At 53.3% G+C, this 20,351-nt stretch overlaps 3 protein-coding genes across 3 annotated transcripts; 2 read left to right on the top strand and 1 right to left on the bottom strand.

Annotated features, from left to right (window-relative positions):
* Positions 1-1,824: 1,824 nt before the first annotated feature.
* On the bottom strand, positions 1,825-6,222 carry MIND_01252200 (uncharacterized protein; the record flags this gene model as incomplete). The annotated part of the gene is made up of 10 exons (XM_037369007.1): positions 1,825-2,107; positions 2,158-2,507; positions 2,690-2,908; positions 2,954-3,259; positions 3,312-3,858; positions 3,910-4,079; positions 4,126-4,366; positions 4,419-4,651; positions 4,703-5,872; positions 5,920-6,222. 10 exons carry the CDS (start codon positions 6,220-6,222, stop codon positions 1,825-1,827), a joined length of 3,822 nt encoding a protein of 1,273 aa, XP_037214975.1.
* A 283-nt stretch (positions 6,223-6,505) lies between these two features.
* MIND_01252100 (uncharacterized protein) lies at positions 6,506-8,287 on the top strand (the record flags this gene model as incomplete). Its single annotated transcript, XM_037369006.1, has 8 exons — positions 6,506-6,786; positions 6,835-7,017; positions 7,066-7,168; positions 7,215-7,489; positions 7,538-7,670; positions 7,719-7,883; positions 7,928-8,085; positions 8,143-8,287. 8 exons carry the CDS (start codon positions 6,506-6,508, stop codon positions 8,285-8,287), a joined length of 1,443 nt encoding a protein of 480 aa, XP_037214974.1.
* Positions 8,288-11,870: 3,583 nt separating this feature from the next.
* MIND_01252000 (uncharacterized protein) lies at positions 11,871-16,688 on the top strand (the record flags this gene model as incomplete). Its single annotated transcript, XM_037369005.1, has 5 exons — positions 11,871-11,962; positions 12,027-13,348; positions 13,815-13,844; positions 13,900-15,734; positions 15,786-16,688. 5 exons carry the CDS (start codon positions 11,871-11,873, stop codon positions 16,686-16,688), a joined length of 4,182 nt encoding a protein of 1,393 aa, XP_037214973.1.
* Positions 16,689-20,351: the final 3,663 nt, after the last annotated feature.

Below are 20,351 nucleotides of genomic sequence, written 5' to 3'. Positions count from 1 at the left end.
CATCGTCAAATAGATATCGCGGCCCGTCTAGGTGACAGAGTTGGTGGGTCACCAAGACCCGTTGCCGCTGCAACTGGGTTCTCGGTGTCCACCGAAGATGGGTGAGTTGAGTGCTTTGTGGTTAGGCGAGGTGCGACGCCGGGCCTAGTGGTATGCATGGAGTGTTTCCTACCACACGTGTTAGGGCGAACGACACAGCTTGGAGAAGAAAATGAAACGTACGCAGCAGTGCTAGTTATTTCAAATGCTCCGGCGCAAAATGAAGACGACGGATTCTCCAACTCGATGGATGACGGCGAAACGATGAGGTACAGGCACAACGCCCCGGGGGGTTTGTAAGCGCATGCGATTGTAAGAGATCCTGCTATATAACGGCTTTCAGTGAGATTGTTTCCCAAGTTGTCGCGGGTTGGACAAAGTGTTGTAGCCTGCTGCATTACTTCGGTCGGCATTGGCGACTCGGAGAGAGACGCTCCTCCATGTTCATCGCGGACGAGCACCATGGCAAGAGGAAATAGGGAATGCGCTACTGCGTGGCGCTGCAGCGGCTGACCTATATCTTGAGTTTTGGCTGTACCATCTCACTCGCAAGCTGACATCCCTCCCATCGTGATCATTGACGGTGGATACGGTGGTTCTAGCGCGATTGACGGCGAAAGATGTTATCATCCCAGCGACATCCAGTCAATGCCGGTCATCGAAAGAGAGGTCGGCGATGCAAATAGGCATTGGAAGTTCATGTGGGGGGGAGAGCATCTGAATTTCCTCAACGATACTGCAAAGACACAGTTTTGAGATGGTCGCGGACGATACGGAAAAACACCAGCAGTCAGTCGTAGAGGGAAATGACTCGTTTAATTTGCTCCGCGGATGCGTCTATTCAACAGGCTCTCTTGCCCACGATACACCTTGGGACTGCGCAACGAAATAAGGGCCAAGGCTCTCGGAAACCTTGCGGTAACCAAACAGCATTTTTGTCAAGTGGCCACCTTGAGGGAACGAAGCGTACGCGTCTGTCGACGGTGTGTTGTCGATGCTTCGAAAGCCAGTCAGGACGGAACGATGGCCGAGGTGAATACGACGCACGAATGACACCCTGCCAACTCCCGCATCTTCCAGCTTGCCACATCCGCGACCGAACCGCACCACTCTCCAGCGAGTTGCAAAGGCCCGAGTGAAAACAATCATCTGTCGTCAACGGTATCCTATCGTTCCGCCCTCGCCAGACAACCAACTTGAAAGTTTAGCGGTATGGAAACGATATCGATGCAGATTTGAATGAGCGAGCTCTTTTTGTAGCCTGTAGAGATGCAAAATAAGTAGGGTGAACGACAAATCAGAAGGAAGTAAGCGAGGAGACGCACCTGAGCCCCTTTCGTAGGACATCTCTAACAACTGCTTTGCTTTATGGCGATTTCACGACCATGACTGCATCGTCAAAATGACCACATTGTCGAGGCTACGAATAGGTCTGTCAACGTGGAAAAGAGTATCTGCTGATACAACGACTGACCAGACACGAGCGGGGAGCGTTTGAGGATAACCGTGAATCAGCGGGGAGAAGGACATCGCGGAGAAGAAGAGACATCAGGAAATTTGCAGCGGGCTGATTTCGGCTGGTCACGCTGACCAGCCTCAGACAGCTGGTAGCGACTATACCAGCGCTCGCCATTGCATCACCAGCAGAAGATCAGCTTGTTGGGTGATGGTCGGCGAGGGACCCGACGGCTTGTGTCCTGGCACGGTCGTGCCAGGCTACAGATCTGCGGGTGATTTGCTGACTCGTGTACCTACACTGCAATGTATTAACTTGAGCTACATGCATTAATCTGACCCATAGTCCATTGCCTCTCCCTCATTGTCTTGTATATCTGAGAACCCTCCTTCGTCATCGTCGCTGCCTTCATCATCGCGGTCATCGTCGCTGCCCCAAAGGCTGTTTTCCGAACCTAAGACTGACTCCGAGTCAGATGCATCGTCCGCAAGTTGGTCCAAGCCGACATCGTCATCCTTTTGCTCTTCAATATCCTTCCCATCGAGTGCTCCAGTGTCGACATGACCAATACCCCCTCCGATATAACGCATAATCATATCTCGGTCCGGAAAGCTAGTGAATATGTTATGAGCGCCGAGAATCAATGAGATGAACATACATACATGTTCACATAAAAGGACTGATAGTCCGCAATTTCGTCCCCGATACGAGCCAGCGTTGGCTCTAGAGTGTCGAGTAAAAAGCTGGTCTGTCCACTTTGAAAGTCAGGTATCAAATGTGCAGCGCGGATAACCTGGTCTGGATCCAGAAATCCAAACGCGTATGCATCTGTGTCGGGAACAAAGCCGACCTTGGGCAATCGCGCCTGTTTGATGCTCGACCGATAGCCTGGCTGATCTCCCATCCATCGTACCCATAAAAACTCCATCCGAGTTGCCCGCGAGAAAGCACCCGACTTCTCCATCCGGAAGACAGTCGCATTGAATATACGAAGGACCTGAGCATACCAGTACTGTAGTAATTAGACCATAAGTTCGCGTAATGCGTAATCGGGCCAAAAAAACATAGTGTTAAAATTCACCTAAAATCAAAAGAAATATTTTCGGCCCTCTCGGGTATGAAAAAATTCAAAATTAATGAACTTATGGTCTAATTACTACAGTATGGGTGTGTGTCGGGAGTGGCTGAGCGGACCATAACAAATGGATGGACGCGCGCGTTGATGACGTCTTGAGCGCGCCGAACATCGTATGTCGTGTAATTGATTCTGAGGAGCTGGGTTGAATAGATTTTGTTGTCGTGAATAATGAGTGAGCGGCGATCTTCATCAGTGTAGTCGTCGTGGTCATCCCCGTCGAAGTCCCGCTGAAGCAGTCGCCCAAGTAGATGGTCTTTTAGTTTGGGCACAAAGTTCTTGTGGTTTTGAGTCGGACATCGAATTGATCTTTTGTTACTCACCGTCAACGCTGGGTCCCGTTTGTGTGGGCTCGAGAATTCCAAGACATCGTCCGGCTTGCGTCGTACATCAGATATTGCGTAGTGAATGGCTGTTGGGCCGGCGCCATATGGATCCTCATATGCGAGGTCAATGTTGCAGCGTCTTCGACTGGTGGTCAAAGTAAAGTGGCGGCGTTGGTCATTCTTGATTGTCGAGTTAAGCCGAGTACGCTGCAAGCGCACAAGGCGTTTAGCAACTTGCTCTGTATGGTCACGCTTGTTTGTGACTGCATATAGGCGCTTGAGCTGTCGATGCAGCGCCTCGCCCTTGGAGACATTTTAACAATTATCGTTTCAAGCGCAGTCGCGAGTAACTCACATATCGCGTTGAATATATATCTGTTGGGCCGAATAGCGGGATTGTACCGGGGTAGTCTCCCATCGCGTGCCATTTATACGTGCTGAGACTGAGCGTCTTGACTTTCTTGGTCGTCCGAGCCTGCGGTTGTGCATCTGGTGGTGCCAGTGTGGAGTCACCAGTGGCTGCCGCAGATTTTGCAGCCTTCTTAGTTGCAGTCCGACTTCGCGCAGCAACTTCTTTGGGGAGCTCATAAGCCACCAAGTCGTTGCATGTAGTCAACCGGAATTCCCTCATCAGTCGACCCATCTCCGATGTCAACCGTCGCAGATGCTCGATGGTGGGCTCTGTGTGCATCCGAAGTTTTGCAAAAGAATGCCATTCAGCCAATCGAAATAGAAGTCGAAGTAGACGCTTGTTATGGGGCTCGGGGAATAGTCCATTGAAAGCCGGTATTGCACACTGCAAGAGGTCTTCAAAGTCTCGAGCCCCGAGCTTCTTCATCTCGGAGGCATTGTTTGCGAATCGACGGATTGTGTCTACGCCAAAGGTCGGAGTCTGCCGATAACTAGAGCAGAAGGTAAGTCATTGGTGTTCAGAGGTTCTGCTGAAACCATACCGGCGGTCAAGCTCAGAAACTTTGTTGACACCGTCTGGTAGCGCGTAGAGAAGGCGGATTAAATGGATAAAGAAGTTCTTCCAAACTCCGAGCTCAAATTCATGCATAAAGTCAACGACAAGCATGCGATGAAGATCAAAGTCTTGTCCAAGACGGTCGAGAAATGCATTCTGGGGTGCTTGAGACAACAACTTGAACAAGCACATTCAAACTTACAATCGTGGGCACAGACGAGGTCTCTTTGAGCAAATCCTCCACCTTGTCGGAAGTAATGCTGAGACCAAGATTGTAGATGAAATCTCGCGCAGATTTGACCTTGTCGAAGAGATATTGGCGCGCGTTGGACATGCGGGACTTGATATCGCGCACAAAGCCCATGATATGGATTTCCTTCTTGGTGACTAGACATCGAGGGCAGGGACACAGGCCGCCGTCCCGGACTGTTGCAAGAAGTACTCTGGGTGAAAGTTGTGGTTAATACATTGTGTCACAACCTTAACTACACGTACTTTTCTGGATAGTCCGCTGAGTAGGTAAAGATTCGTGGGTATACACGACGGGCCTTGCCGTCAGCACAAACTATTACAATGCCATAGCGATATGCATGGAGAAATTCGTCGTCGAGAAGAAATCTCCACACTGCATGCATTAACTCCCGTTTGCAATGCGCGAGAATGTGCCTCTTCTGCGTTCTCCACTTTGGGTGCCAATCCTTGAGTGTGTCATGAACGAAATCGGGAAGCTAGTGTCATATTATTATCAGTTATAGTCAAGCTTCGTGAAGCCGGCTTACCGAGGGAATGAACGCAATATGGTGTTCAGCGCCAGACTGGGGCTTGTCGCGGATATATTTTGACAAATTTCCAAATAGCATGTATATAGGCCACAGCTTCGCCATACCAAAATTCGCCAGATGAGTCGAGTCGGACCAAAACATCAATGCCGCAACAACTCTCTCCAGTTTGCAGTCTTGGCCATCTGGTGGCAACTCCCCACGAACGCGAACATTGTCGTGTTCCGCCAAGAAGACCTCGGAGTTGTATAATTCACTGTAAACCCGAATGTCGTCTGTTGTTCCGTGCACACGATGGAACAGCTTAAATGGTGACAGATGGAATCGAAGGGCGAGGGGACTTTTAAAGGCGGCAGTGATAACCGAAACCAAGCTGCGGTATTGGAGACCTGGGATTGCGAAGGTCTTGGGGGGTACATCCTTCAAGCCCGATGGGACCTCAATCTCGATGGTCTCGTGCTTGAAATCTTTCACCCATGGAAAGGCCTGCTCTGCAACTTTGTCCGCTTGTTTCTCAGCACGAGCGGGGTCAAAGTTCTTGGGAAGATCTCTGACATCGAAGTCAGGGTGCCTCAGTACATCGTGTACGAGTGTTTTCAGCTGACTTGCGGATTTCGTGGTATGGCCGTTGTTTTGCCACGCCATCAATAGTGAGACACTCCGATTCGATGTTGCGGGAATTGCGGTATCAGGAATGGGAGAAGGTAACGAAGGTGATTCGGGTTGGTGCGGATCAGAGAGGTCATCTGCCGAGAGCAAGGAATCGGGGTCGTGAGTTGGTCGATGAAGATAGGACCGCCAGAGGTTGAATATATTCATTGTCGTTTTGAACGTATCACGAACAATCAGCCGAACTGAAGGCAAATCATAGGAGGGGGGACTTGCTGGACCAGCGGGTTGCATTGTAGGTCGTTCGGGGAGTAGCTCTCGTAGGCGCGCAGGAATCCGAATTCGAATTGTGGGCCTGGGAGGTGGTGGGACTGCATACTCAACGTTGGACTCAACTCCAGTCTGCGCGGATTCAGAAGAGTCTGGTTGCTCGCCGCTCGGCGCCTGGGCAAGACTATGATGTTGGACAGGTTCCAACGAGCTCAATTGCAGTGGCTCATCGTCAACCAGCATGGTGTCTGTGCTGAGACCGTTGTCGTTCGCTTGCGATAGTGTTTGAATCTGTCATGAGAGTGAGATTAGATTGAGGAAACAAGCACAAGATCTACCATTGCTGAAGGCAGGTTTGCAGGTTTGTGTGGTCCCAGAAGGCGGAGCTTTCGGATAGCAAGAGTTTGAGGTCGTTTTTCATTCGACCGTATTGAAGCCGTGATGGTGCTGACCCGTTTACGAGCAGCAAATCCAAGTGGTGGGGGAGCCGAGGATGATGATGAGCCAGCCGATAGGTCTTGTCTAAATGCCTGGCCCATCCGCGCGATGTACTCCTGGTAGCCGGGGCAGATTTTGTGGTGTCGGGTTTGTGCTGATTCATCTTTTGGGTTAGTGCCACATCCTCCTCGGCATAAGACCATGATTAGAAGGACGATAAGACCAAGATGGACCCCGGGCCGCCACAGCGTTTGAGCTGGTTCCCAGCGCATTACCAGTGGACAATTTCGGTAGAGGTCGACGGAGGTCACAAGAGTTACAGGAAGAAAAATCAAATTAGAATCTGAATACGATCATGCAAATCGCCACCGCGCGTCGCGTTTTAAATCGTGACTACCTGTTGATTGCTTGGACTCAGTATAAAAGCAGTGACCCATATTTGATTGCTTACCCTTCCTTCCTTCCTCCGACCACCATTGAAAAACCATGTCCAACCGGGGACGCAGTATTGAGCGTCGTTCCTCGTCTACCCTTCCACCCTCCTCCTCGCCTCCCTCATGGTCTTCCCCATATCACCACCGTGACTACTCATCGCGTTCATCGCGTTCCCCAACGTCCCGTCACCGTCAGCGGTCATATTCGCGCTCGCGCCGGACGCGCTCCTCACGGTCACGTTCCCCCCATTACCGAGATACCAGTCGTCGGCAGCCTCTTCGCCCACGCTCGCGGTCACGGGAGCACTCATCCAACGTGTCTGTCAACAAGAAGTAAGTCGACAGCATAAATAAGAGCTTGACACTCACTACTCCGTTCAGAGAGGACTCCATCTCCCGTTTGGGTCGCGGTATTCGGAAAACAGCGGTGCTATTCGACCCACTGCAGCTGTACATCGTCGATGCCCTTGCCTACGCAAAGAATCCATACAGCGACCTGGGATACGACCGTCTTACCAAAAATCTCACCGTCGAAGAGCAGAACATACTAACTGATAAACGGAAGTAAGCCAATATTTTCCTATCCAGAATAACTACTCACCTAGGATGTAGAGGCGAAAGAATCTATGAAGGATACCTGCAAATAGCGCGGTTGGTGCCCGGTATTGACAAGAGGATTGACGGCAGCACAGGAGCGAAGGCGTTCTTTGCCTTGGTTTGAATTGCAGTTGATACTTGACCTCCGCTGATGTGAATCGCAGCTTCAGAAAGGCGCGAATGACGCGCGCAGCGAGAACGTTCGAACGATTACCAGACTGGTCGCCGAGCACATCAATATGGATCTCAGCCGCCAAAGTTCTACCTTGCGCAAATTTGACCATACCCCAAATACTTTCGAGCAACGCAATGACCGTGAAGTTGAAGTTATTGGTCGTGCGCCCATACTGAATCCAACGACGCGGAGTGGTCGGGGCTTAGCTCACGATGTTACTGGTGGCCTTTGCACATCCATTAACCATGACTGGAGCGAAGAAAGGTGAGTGACATGTGACGAGTATTTTCTCTGTCTGACACTCACCACCAGCATACGACGTGACCTTCGCGATAACAAACTTGGCCTGGCCCCGAACTATTTCTTTCGCGTCTTCTACGCCAACTACCATGGAAATGTGAAGAAGGTAGAGGAGGGGTTTCTCAAGAGCCCACTTCTTGTCAAGGTATGTCTATCCTGTTCGGGCTTTCTCTATTTCACAATTGTGCTTCAGGCATGGCTAGCTATCTTCATGGCTTCTAGTGATCAAGATGAAAATACGGCCCCGACTCGTTGCAAGGACGCCCAGGAGGCAACTTCCAAGCGCCCGCCAGTGGCTGAAATCCTTGGCTTCGATGGCCATGTGCCCCCTCGCACTATTGCATATACTGCTGTTCTTGTGCGCAACCTCTCTCTCATATATCTGATATTGACCATCTACAGGTTTATTTTGCGCTCTCTGATGTAAGCCAATGGCGTCGCAAGTTCAATGGTGTCGATCTCGACCACATGTACAACTTCTTCGTCGACTACTTTGAGGACAATATTCCGAGTTCCAAGGCAGCAAAGCGTGTTGGAGAGCTTCAAGCATGGTGGGACAAGTACGTGGATCGACTATATTCAAGTTTCTGACAGTCTATTAACACCGGTGACTTTAGGAAAACAGCGACAGCGGACGGTGCAGCAGCAACTGCTTACGAGACCGCAATCACCACTACCCAAAGTCTATGGCAGCAACGTATGGAGGAGGAGGAAGATCAGCAAGAAGAACAGGGCGACACTGAACAGGCAGCAGGCCCATAATATATTCTGTATTTTCTATGTAATATAATCCACATTGATTATTTCCCGTTCATCCCGCCTAGAAAGTGAGCCATCGACAGTGAGTACCATAACCAAATGATGTCGATATGGACAGACCATGACCCTTCGGGCAGGAAACTTGGCATGGGCTTGACAGATACACACCAGACGAGGATTCAACTGGTAGGTAATGGCTTGAGTCGCACGCGGCGGTGAGTGCCCAGTCAGCTATGGCCAGAAGCTCACCAGCGGGCGACACACTGGCCAGCACTACCAGTGATGGGACTGCTGGTCAGGACTGGCGATCTCAAATCAGCCCACTGCAAATTTCCTGATGGATCTGCAGTGATGACTAATCCCCTCGAAACTTGTTTCTAGACTGCGATGACACAACTGCTGGGCTATCTTTCTTCACTCTGGACTCTTCAATATGCCACCTAACGGCCCAGCCACTCCCGCCGGTCCGCTGGGTGGTCAGTTGACGATGGTTGCTGGTGTCGTCACCGACTTCAAGTTTCGCCAGATATAACCCAGGCCCTCGTTTCACGCGCTCTCCATACCGCTTTCATCTCAAAACCGCGCATGAATCTCTTTGTCCTGGCTACAATGGCTCTCTTCCGCGTTCTTGCTCCTGCAGACGGACAGAATCTGGCAGCGTTTCCTGTACTCGTCAACGCGACATCGCCTTTGAAGTTGGCCACCTTCCCGTCCTGCGGCTCCCTAAATTCCAGCACGTTTGCTGAGCTCAATACGGGTATCGACCTCAACGCCATCCGGTACGTTGTTCTTGCTGCTCACGCTCAAACCGATACTTCGACAGGACTGTCGTTACCTTTGGAGATTCATGGACTTCGACGGGCTGTGTGTTCCAACGTTGAGCTTTGGATCCATAGTCGCTGACCAAACGTCCCCTAGCGAATGGAACGATACCATTCCCGCCGATTCTTCACCCACCATTGCCCTCCGCTGGTTCTCGGACCTCCCAAAATCGTCGAGCAAGCAACGGCTTTCTGTGGAACGAGCGACTGGCCATGGACCTCAACGCAAAGCTGCTCGATGTGCGCATTATTCTTCTGCCATGGATGGCTTCTCACCGTATATTCAGTATGCCTGGGGCGGTGCAGTTATCGACAATTTCGCTTATAATACGACAACGCCGCTGAACAAGACGGCAATCCAGCGCTCGGATTTCGTTTCGCAAACCAAGTTATTCCTCTTGCAAGGGAATTTCTTGGATGCGCTATCGCCCGCGTCAACGATGTATGCGGTTGCATTTGGTATAAAGTGCGTTCTTCAAGTTCTTCCAGAGCTTATTTGCTGAGTGGACAGCGATGATGGCCAATATAAGATCGGTGAGCTCGCCTGATATACCGCGTCTACTGGCCGATCCTCGGTTTTTCTTAGCGGGAGGAGATATCAATGTGGCAATCAATACTTATGTCAGTCTTGTTTTCCGCGTCATTCTCAAACTAACCAGACCATAGACAACGAAACTGGCGGAACTCCAAAGCAATGGGGCGCGGAACATCCTCATTCACGGTGTAGGCCTCCTACCAGTAATCACACTCCCCACTGAGGCCAATAATCAGATGTACACGTCCCATCCGGAAACGGACCTCCTCCAAACCGCGATCTTCGACTACCTCCGCTCCGCCCACAGCACGAATGGTACCAACTTCGCGTTTGTCGACCTGAACATCCTTTTCGCTGCTATCTCCACTGCGCCGGCAGACTTTGGGTACACGGGCAACGCAACGTGTTTGGTGAGCGCGAACACAATCGTCGGCGGATGTGTGGATCCAGACAGGAGTGTTTTCTATATTCGTGAGTTGTCCTCGCTTTCTGTTAAACCGATGCAGAAAAGGCTCACAAGTCCTCTTTTGCAGCGGGTCATCCGTCCATGCAGACGCACGGGTTGATCAACGAGTATACCCAGCGCGTGCTGAACGAGTGTGTGGTCGTGTAGGCGATTCGTGCAGGAAGCAAAGTTTCAAGGACCCGAACTTGGGAGCGTCAGCATGTTGTGGCTTTAATTGAACGTGTGGTCGAGACTGCTTGTGTTGTTCTAGCGCCAAAATTTGCTCTACATATGTCCCTCCCTATGTCGGGGGCCACATTCGCGCAGGCCTGTGATGATATAGTCTGGGTGTCCCACAGAGAAACGGGACGCGGTGGAAGCTTGATGCTGAAACTGGCTTGACATAAGAGTCGGGTAATGTTTATAATTATTCGACGAGATTAATATTGCTTGACTTCGTTACTTGACGGCGGGCCGGACAAGTTCCCGCCAGGGTAAATATAGGATGTGCCTATTGGTATTCTTTCCGTGCTTGAAAGCAGCGCCACACTGGTGCCTTGACGGTCTAGACACGGAGTGAGCGAAAAAGCCCCGTATAATCAAGGTTGTCGTCGTAGTGTTGTCGGCCGAGCATCTTGCTTCCGAGATAATTTACTATGAGCAGCGCGTTGATAGAGTCGGATAGACAGGAGATAGGGAGGCTCCTCTGGCGCTTGACGGCGAAGGGAAGCAGGATGGGTTTGACGCGTCGAAATGTCCTGCATGGGTGGCGTCTTGGACAGACTGGGGCGATAGCAGACTAATAAGTAAGGTCGACCTTCGTCAATGCAGATCGCCTTGCCGATTGGTGGTCGTGAAGGAAGTACTGCCAGTGAGGGCTTGGCAAGACTGAAAAGAACCTCGCCACCAATGGCCCACCATGCGACGGATGAAACTGCGTCATATCTGTTATGTTATGTTCTTATGGCCTTAGGTCCCACATATCTTGATGCCAGGGACCGTCATTTTTACGTCGATGGTGAAAACGACGATAGTTTTGAGAGCAAGGGCTAAAGCGGGCCGAGTCGAGCGCTTGCATAGGTTTGGCGCCGATACCGCCAACTTCATCCAGTCCCTGGAATAGAACCCAGCGCGCATGGGCGCGGAGCGCGCAGAAAGGTCTGTGGAAAGAGTGAAGGGTGTCAATGATGTCATGATGAATGGTCACGAATGGCTGCCACCCACGCAGATCTAGACTGAGAAAATCTACAAGGTGACCTTGCCCTTGTGCTCTCATCGTCATTGCCCGGTCGTGGGCGCTTTCTGCGTTCTGCCTCTCTTTCTCCCCCTCCGACAGCAGACGCAGCCGCATTACATCCCCTTCCCGACCACGCGGCCGACTCGTGTCGCCGTAACCAGTACGTCTTCGAAGCTCCCGCTGGCCAGGCCTTCTTCATTGCACTCACCACCGGCAGCTTTTCCGCTTCGCGACCCGTTGCCAGCGAGGTTGCCAGCGAGGACAACGACGACGAGACAGCGCCTTGACACTTTCGGTCGATCGGTGCGTTGTCAAATTCCATCCTCATTCCTTCCCTTCTGCCCCCACGCTCATTTGTCCTCCTTAGGTTGTCCAGAACGTCCTCCGAGTTCCTTTCCTTAAAGCGTTTTGCCAGCGCCAAGCCATCTCCCCGGCCTTCCGAACCCGTTTTCCCTCCCCTCCACCTCCAGGTGTGTCCATCGGCACTTCCTTGTCCGGCAGGCTAACCTGTATCTACAGCGACCCCTGACTAGTCTAGCGCGTCAGAAATGCCACTTCTAGGTGGTCTCTTCGCGCGAAACTCTAATGGAAGTGGCGCCACCAGCAAATCCAAAAGCCCAAGCGACCTCTCTCCCTCCGCGTGCGTGTCCTGCCTCTTTCCCTTCTTTTGCCCCCTTCCCTGCCATGCTAATGCTCTGTTGCAGCTCATATTCCCACTCGGCAAGCATCAGTAGTGTCCAGCTCGGCAGCAACCTCTCCCCTCCCCCGTCTTCCCAGCCATCTCCTACAAGCGAATACGTTTCATTCGCTCCAGGCCCGTCGTCTCCAAACGGCAGAAGCTTGGCATATGCGGGCGAGCCCCAGAAGGACAAACGCGGGCTGGGCTTTTTTGGGCGTAAACGAAGCGCGACTCCTTTATTGGCTGTCGACACTGGCGAGCCTTTTGAGGCCCCCCCGCGACCCGCCTATCTCGGACGACTGAGCACGTCGTCCGATATACCGCCCTCCTCAGCTTCCGCATCAACCTCCCCCAACTCCCTCCGCCCACCTCAGAACCTCTACACATCTTCTACCCGAAGTCTTCCCCCTCCGGTAACCACTGCTGGTGCCTCTCCTTACGCTCACCAAACGCCCTCCCGAACGCGTGATAGAGACCGCCAATATTCTCTATCACCTCTTGCTCCCCAAATCAGCCCGACAAGAAGTACTGCTTCTGGTCTCACAGCCGCGTCAGGGAAGACGAGCAAAACGGGCGCGAAAAGCGGGCGCAAGTTTGCGTTTTGGGCGAGGGGAAAGGACAAGGAGGTCGAGCCATTACCCCCTTCACCCGCCAAACCCTCCGACTTCAATCTTCGAGCCTTCCGACATGTCCGCGAGGAGCCTGCTGGGAAGAACCAGCTTACGGCAACGAATCTGACGAGCTTGAGTCAGCAGATCGAGCGAGAAGGACAGGCTAGCGGGCTGGGGAGTGCTTATGAGCACGAGCATCTACCTCCTGCCCGACCGCGACCGCGGGGAGGCAGCGATGCTAGTGCGAGTAGCTCGCGCATTAGCGTTGCGGCCTTCCGAGAAGTACAGGCGAGGAGAAGCGCTGCTGGGAGTCCTGTTCTGGGCGAGAGTAGTGCGAGAGCGCCAAGTCCGGGCCCATATGGTCGACAACCGCAATCGACACAACGACCTACGCCGACTCCCGTTCAAAAGCCTGCCAAGAAGACGTCTTCTCCACCGGTCCCTTCCCCAACGACGAAGCCGCAGCCGTATACGACTGTTCATCAAAGGGCGCCAAATGCGCAAGGAAATCAGTGGGATTCTGATGAAGATGAGGACGAATCATCTCCAGGAGACTCCAGCGATGACCAGCGTAAACCACGGCCTTCGCGGCAGCAGCAGCAGCAACAGCGCGGGCTTGGGACTGCCAGATCGCAGTCTTCGTTGGGTGTTTATGGGCAGAGTGGGAGCACGGAAAAGAAGATGGGTGGGAGTACCGGAAACCTCGTGGCCAGCGCGAGTGGTGGCAATGTTGCTTGTGCGTGTTCTCTCTCTCCTTGTACTTTTCGCCTTTTGCTGACTTTGAGTCTTTTCTCCTCTTCCCCTTCATATTACACTTTACTCTCGACATTCGACTTACTCCGCGACATTTTTACCTTCTCTCCCCTACTCTATATCACATTTTGAGTTCGACATTGCCTCCCCCACATATCCCTCTTACTCGATCCGCGTTTCGATATTTCCTCCCATTTCCCCCCACCTACTCTATATTACGCCTTCGCCTTCAACTTATTTTTCGACTTTCGATCCCCTCTTCTTTCCTTGCGGTCTCCTTACTCTGTTTCTCACAACGTGTTGTCTACCTCCCTGCTCTACTCAATGCTACCTCCATCGCGCTTTTACATTGGACTTCCTTTTCGTACTCCACCTTCACGTTTCGATATTGCCCAAACACCATTAACGGATACCGCCATCCGGCACGATGCTTCTCTTCTGCCGAATAGCCAAACGGCTTTCGCTAACGCAAGAGCCAAGTCTGCCCGGGCAACGACCACCTCGCGGCCAACCTCCATTTTCCGTGGCCAATAGCCGCTCAACGCAAAACCTGCGGGGACAAACACCTCCTACGCCCGCCCTCTCTCCTTCCCGCCAAACCAGCGCCCCCACCCAAAGCGACCTCCGTTCCTAATCCTTCTCCACACACCCGTCGGCCGACAAATCCTGATGATTCTGACTCAGACGAATCCACAAGCGAAGAGTCTTCTGACGACGATGCGCCGTTAGCGACCCTTGTTGCGCCGCGCCGCCCAGGCTCGTCGTTGTCAATGGCCTCAAACGGGAGCAACCCCAATCTGAAGCCAAAGCCTCTAATCGACATAAACGAGGTCACCGGCTCGCGGCCGGTCCTCGCCGGCCAGAAGAAGACCGACGATGGGTTTACCGGAGCGGGCATGCTTGCTGTGAGCTCGAAAGCCAGCTCAAGCTCACAACTCCCAAGCCCCGTGTTGACCAGCAGGTCACCGCCGCCACCAAGCAGCGGAAGGGGTGGATTTGTGCAGTTTCCTAGCCCGCCGGGGTCGCCGGTGCGGGAGACGCCGCCGCCGGTAACTGTCAAGGCCGCCGCCGCGCCGAGGCGGAGCCCGATTAGGAAGGAGACCGGCGGGTCTGTGGCGAGCGTCAGCTTGGGTGGGCAGGATAAACGGGAGGGGCTGGTGGACCGGTTGAAGGCTGTTTCTGCCACGAGTGCTTCCGGATCGACCTCGCAGTCGTCGTTGGCGAGCACGAGCACAAGACCGACACTTGCGCCGCCCAATGCGGGCTCGCCGCCGAGCTCGTTCTCGAGTGTGACTGCAAGGAAGGCTTTCCATCGGCGCTCGTCCAGCGATATAGTGTCTGCTTCGGGTCGCTCTCCGACTTGGCTGGACGATGCGGGGAGTAAGAGCGGGGAAGCCGATGATGGGGCTTTGGGGCGGGACTTGGCTGACATGCTTGGTGGTGGTGGGCTAGCATTCTTGCTGGGCGAGGAGGCTGCGCCGCTGACGCAGTCAGTCAAGAATGCGGCGGAGAAGGACAAGGAGCATGAAGGCAACATTGTGCCAATTGTGATCAAGCAAAGGTCGCCTTTGCCTGGCTTCAGCGTTACGAGCAGGCCAGCCAACCGCTCTGTGGATTTGGGGTCTGCGTCTACAACTGGAGGAAGGCAGAGGAGCAGCACCCTGATCCCCTCGACTTCGACTTCTGCTGCTTCTTCGACAGCCAACTCAACAAGTACTTCGACTTCAAGCAGCTCGACAAACGCGTTGCCAAAGTCTGCTGCAGCTCCTTCTGGGAACGCGAGGCAACGGAGCAGCACGCTTATGACCACGCCCGCGACGACTTCAAATCTCCGTTCCGCACCCGCACCCGCTACCTTTACTTCCTTCCCCCGCCAAACCCCCTCCCAACCAATCCCTTCTTCAAGATCATCACCACCCATAATCGCACAACCGACTCCTTCACCCTCGCCCCCTTCTCTGCTTGGCCGACCACCACAACGGCCTTTTGCGGGCAACGGCGGTGTACGCGGCAACTCACCCGCAAGCTCCACAGGCACAAACGACACGGGCAACTCGAGCAGAAGCAGCGGTGCCCTTGGCCCGCTTACACCGAGAGACGGGAGCGAAGTTGGCAGTGCGATGAGTAGTGGGAATAGTGGGAGCGGAAGCGCGCCGTATGCCGCCCGGGGGACAAGAACGAGTCAGAGGGAGGAGAAAGTGAGGGACGACTGGAGCGGGGGCGCGAGCGGGCTGTTGCCGGCGCATGTGCAGAAGGCGAAGCAAAGGAGAAGCGTCAGCTTTGACTTTGACGAGAGCAGGGTGTTCGTGCTGAACGACGAGGAGCGGAGGAGGGAGAGGAGAAGGAGCGAGGCCAAGGCCGCGATTGAGGTATGTCCCCAGTCGATCTTTTTGAGTTTCTGTGTGGCTGATTTGGGATAGTTGGGGAATATCGTTAATGGCCCCGGGCCCGTGCCGGACGACGACGAAGAGGACGATTTGCCGATTAACCAGATTCGCAATGCCAACCCGATGATGCAGCAGATGCAGATGCCGATGGGGATGGGAATGCAAATGCCGATGGGGGGCTGGCCGCAAATGCAGATGCCAAGGCAAATGCCTATGCAAATGCCTATGCAGATGCAGATGCAGATGCAGGTCCCCATGATGCCCAACGCCGGCCAGTTCATGATGCCCCCGCCGTCCGACCCGAGCATGATGGCGGCCCACCAACAAGCAATGCTATATGCGAAGCAGGCGTACCAGATGGCGGTTGCGCAGCAGGCCATGGCGGCTGCGGGCGAGGAGTGGGAGCGCGGGTCGACTATGACGGGGATGAGGGGCAGCGTTTATGCGGGCAGCCAAATCGGAGGTGCTGGTGGGGGCGGCGGCGGACTGTCTCCGTTTGGCATGGGCCTCGCGATGCTCAATGCGCAGAACGGGCAGGGCCAGATGTTCCCCTCTGGCGCTAGAAGTCTCATGGGCGGCGGGGCAAGAAGCGACTATGGCGGGATGGGTGGCGGCGGGGGCGGAAATTGGAACTCATCGAGGAGCGTTTACGGAGAAGCTTTCGGGCCATCGACAGAGCGGTACCAGCAGACCCCGACGTCGTCAAGGTCGATGAGCAGCGGGAACCTTGCGGGGATGGCAAAGACCCCGGGCCAGTCGCCGGCCGGCGCGGGCCAGGAGTCGGGCTACTTTGCGGGTGCTTTGCCGGCGTCGAATTCGCGGCCGGGCCTGAGCGCGGCGAGGCAACGGACGGCGAGCAGCCCGTCGAAGCCTGGCGGGGCTGTGGGCGGACAGCGGAGAGGGGGCCCGCCGTCGAGCTGGCGCGCGGGAATGTGAAGACACCCACTACGACTACTACTCTGGACGGAACAACCAAAAAACGTGTGTATACTATATTGCTATCGGCCCGGAACGCTCTCTCTTTCTAGTAGTATTTTTCTCTCTTTTTATTTTAGCTACCATTACCCTTCTACCTTTACTCTACTTCGTTCTCATTTCATTATCGCACACATTATCGCACACACATTATAGCACACATTATCGCACACATCCACACAGACAACAGACATACACACACATCATGATACCTGCTCGCTATCTACTACGCAATACAAGCAAGAAATGAAGAAGGAATAAGCAAAGCTATTTTCGTGTAGACTGCTGTCAATGAGCTGTCGAGGGAGTAATAGAACCAGAACGCGGGTAAAAAGTCTAAGGGAATGCACCTCTTGAGCTCCACTACAGACCTGCTCTCGAGACGATCGAGAGGCTGCCAACCGCATCGTGAAAGATGTCCGCCAGCCCAAGAAGGGGGCTTCTGGAAAGTCTTGAGCTAGCCAGTATATATATATATGTGGTAGGCTCTCAAAGGCACCGCTTTGATTCAAATTCACCATCCCTCGAAGTGGCTGTATAACGTCCAAATCTCATCCAGAGAGAGTACATACAAGATATTCTGTTGCGTGGCTGACCTCACTCGTCTTTCGTGTGCTAGTCGTTCTTTGCTGCTGCACGATTGTCGCTGCTTAAATCCCTCGATCGACTGACACTAACCTAGAGCAGGCGACTCCGCAAGCATGTCCCCAACGAGCAAAGGCACACGCCGCGCCGATCCCCTGCTGACGACAGTGAGCAAAATGTCATGATAATTTCGGCTTCAATGGCTCTGTTAACATAAAATCAAAGCCGATGAGTGGATGTTTATGTGGCACGAGCTCGAGACGATGGAGACCAAATCGAGACGCCACGAATATTTGGGCGCGAGATGAGCAGTGTCCACTAGCAGGACACATACAATGTCTTTTGCGCAGCCTGATAACCACGTTTCTTCAGTATATAGTAGTATGCAAGCTTCAAGTTGTCAGCCCCTTCTGAAAGACCTTGGGCAGATATTCGCGGAGCTGCTACTCAAGGAATGCAACGAGTTTCGGTATCCTGACCTAGACGGCAGTGAAAAGCTCGAGTTCACGCGCTCGCCTTGACGAGGATACGTAAACGCCTCTCCTCAAGATTGTGACTAAATGACGAGCTCTGAAGAAATTGTCCAAGGGACATCCAGCACAATCTCGAGGGAGATACTCAAGGACGACATTTATGTGGCAAAGCAAAAGTTCGGTTTCCATTGGCAGATATATGGTCACTCAAAGGCGTGTAAGGTAACTTGACAGTCCCAGGTAGCAGCGTGAAGGAGGCAATGGTCAATCGGATAAGGACCACGAATAAGTCCCGAGAGGATAAATCCATGAAGAAGCGCACATGGCAATGCAGTTGGCGGCAGACCCGGCAGAGGCGCCGTGCCGCTAGTCGTATGTGGAGAGAACAACGAAAACGCGTGAGCCGCAAGCAAAAGCAGTGCGAGCCCTTTATGCCCCCCCGAAAAGCCTCTAGAAATATCCCAACTATGTTGGAGCACACTGAACCCATGACCATAGCGCCTTCTTTTCGCGCTACAGCTCATTTCCGACTTAGCGACCACGTTCGCGACGAAGTCCCCTTGTCCACAAAAGCGCGCTCGACAGAGACCTTGCACCCCTAGACCACGGGCCACATTAAATAGGTGTCATGTGCAGCTATGCTTGCAGCTCTAGAGCGGGTTGGTAGAGCCGCAGCACGCGCGATGGATGCGTTTTATCCTTGTCTCGGTCCGTGTCACAGGTCACGCGTGACGGCACGTGCGTGCGGGGCGGAAAGACGAGATGGAATTGGAGTGAGCGAGCGATACAGTGTAATCGCACGATGGCATTAAGGATGAGAGGTCGGAGGGATGGGAATATGGCATTGAGCCAGTAAGGATTCGTATGGTTTTGTCGCGGTTGTATTTGCACAGAATGGATTGAAGGTGGAGAAACGAGGAAGGCGGATCGAATGGGTCTCAGTCGGGGTGGCTCCGTTCTTCACATCTGGATATCTTCACGGCACAACACCGTTTCGGAGATGTTTCCAAAGTGCGGCTACAACAGGATCGCCGGCTTTTGGCAAGGAGACGACCAGTCGATGGAGGCTTGTGAATAAGCTCGCGCGGACCCTGGAAGAGACGGGACTCTTACGATGGACAGGATTGTCCAAGGTGCCACAGAAGTCGTTTTTCTTGAGAAGTATTATAAGGCGCTCTTTGAGAGAAGCAAGGGTTGGTGGAGTCGTCTTGCAGTAGTGGGAACGAATGCAGAACCTGCCAACCGTTCAGTATACCCGCGACGACAGCACGAATACGCACCGTCTAGCCCAATCTGCGATGTAATCCATCTCGCTTTGCATCTTCTTCTCTCGCTTTGTCGGAAATTTGAGGACAACCGTTGCTTTACTACAGGCCCGTGTTGCTTGGGAGAACGGAAATGCCAGAAAACGACTGGTAAGGAGACTTCAACGCGTTCCGGGACAATGGGAGGAAGAGATGACGCAGAGCAAGTGTGTGCTCTTCTGCCAGCCGACGATGAGAGCCCATCTAGGAAGATATCAACAACACGCCTAGACACAAACCGTTGACACACACGTTTTGACCCAGTCCATATTCCTCGCGTCAGCCCAGACTTGGCTTCAGTTCACAGGCGGTTCAGCGTATTGCTATTTGAGCTTGCAGATGAGTCTGACGATCTTGTTGGCAAACGCGGCAAAACATTCACAGGCGTCAACGCACCTTTAGTCGTTGACGCAGCCAAGCACTTAGTTGTTTGCGCCGGTCATGAGAATCGTAGACTGTTCTGAAACTTGAAGAACACGTCAATCGGTGAAGAAAGGAAGAAAAGTGGGGACACGCCTGCTTGTGGCCTGATGTGCTGAGTTCCCTGGGTGGCGTAGAGCGCTGGAACGCGATTGAAGAGGCATCCAAGCACGGGAAGCCATCGGTGGTGGTGGTCGACAGCAAAGAAGATGGCCAGATCACATGGCTCGGCCCGGGTCTTCGCACTCACACGAGTCCTGTATCAACTCTCCTTCTCTTATATTGTCACCACCACCGTTATTCATCTCGGCACGCAGCATACTCGTCTCGTTTTAACTCAAGATCGAATTCCGAAGTGGCGACAACCCAGCGGACGAACTTGAGGGCCATTGTTGGCTGAGGAGAGAGGAGTGGGCCCCACGCCTTTCTCTGTTTTGCTGACCTGACATCCAGAGAAAGGCCATGATGGTCTGCGCCACTGGGAGCAGAGGAGACGAGAAGAAGGGCATGCAGGATAAGTTTAATTGGTAACGGAGCAAGGTGTGTTTCTTTTGCTTGCTTTCGTTGGTATCTGTGGCTAACTCTAGCATTAGTAATTTACGCTCAGGCCACCCTGCAGTCTGGCCGCAACCACAACAAACTACCAGCAAATGGGGGACACGATGTCGGTCCAAACTCCACAGTAACGGTGCGGCGATGGGAGTTTTGGGTGGATCTAGAAAGGGCAGCGGGAGACAAACGGATGTGGATACAGGTGCGCGAAAAGTCACTCTCCTTACCCAAGGCTGTTGCTGACATTCTCCCTCGCAGGCTATTTGTCGGCTTGATTCCAGGTCGCAATC

The sequence above is a fragment of the Mycena indigotica genome (assembly GCF_014461135.1).
Source record: "Mycena indigotica strain 171206Taipei chromosome Unknown Mind.scaff0012, whole genome shotgun sequence".
NCBI classification, from domain to species: Eukaryota; Fungi; Basidiomycota; class Agaricomycetes; order Agaricales; family Mycenaceae; genus Mycena; species Mycena indigotica.
Note: the sequence above shows the minus strand (reverse complement) of the source record. Positions and strands in the feature narration are given on the sequence as shown.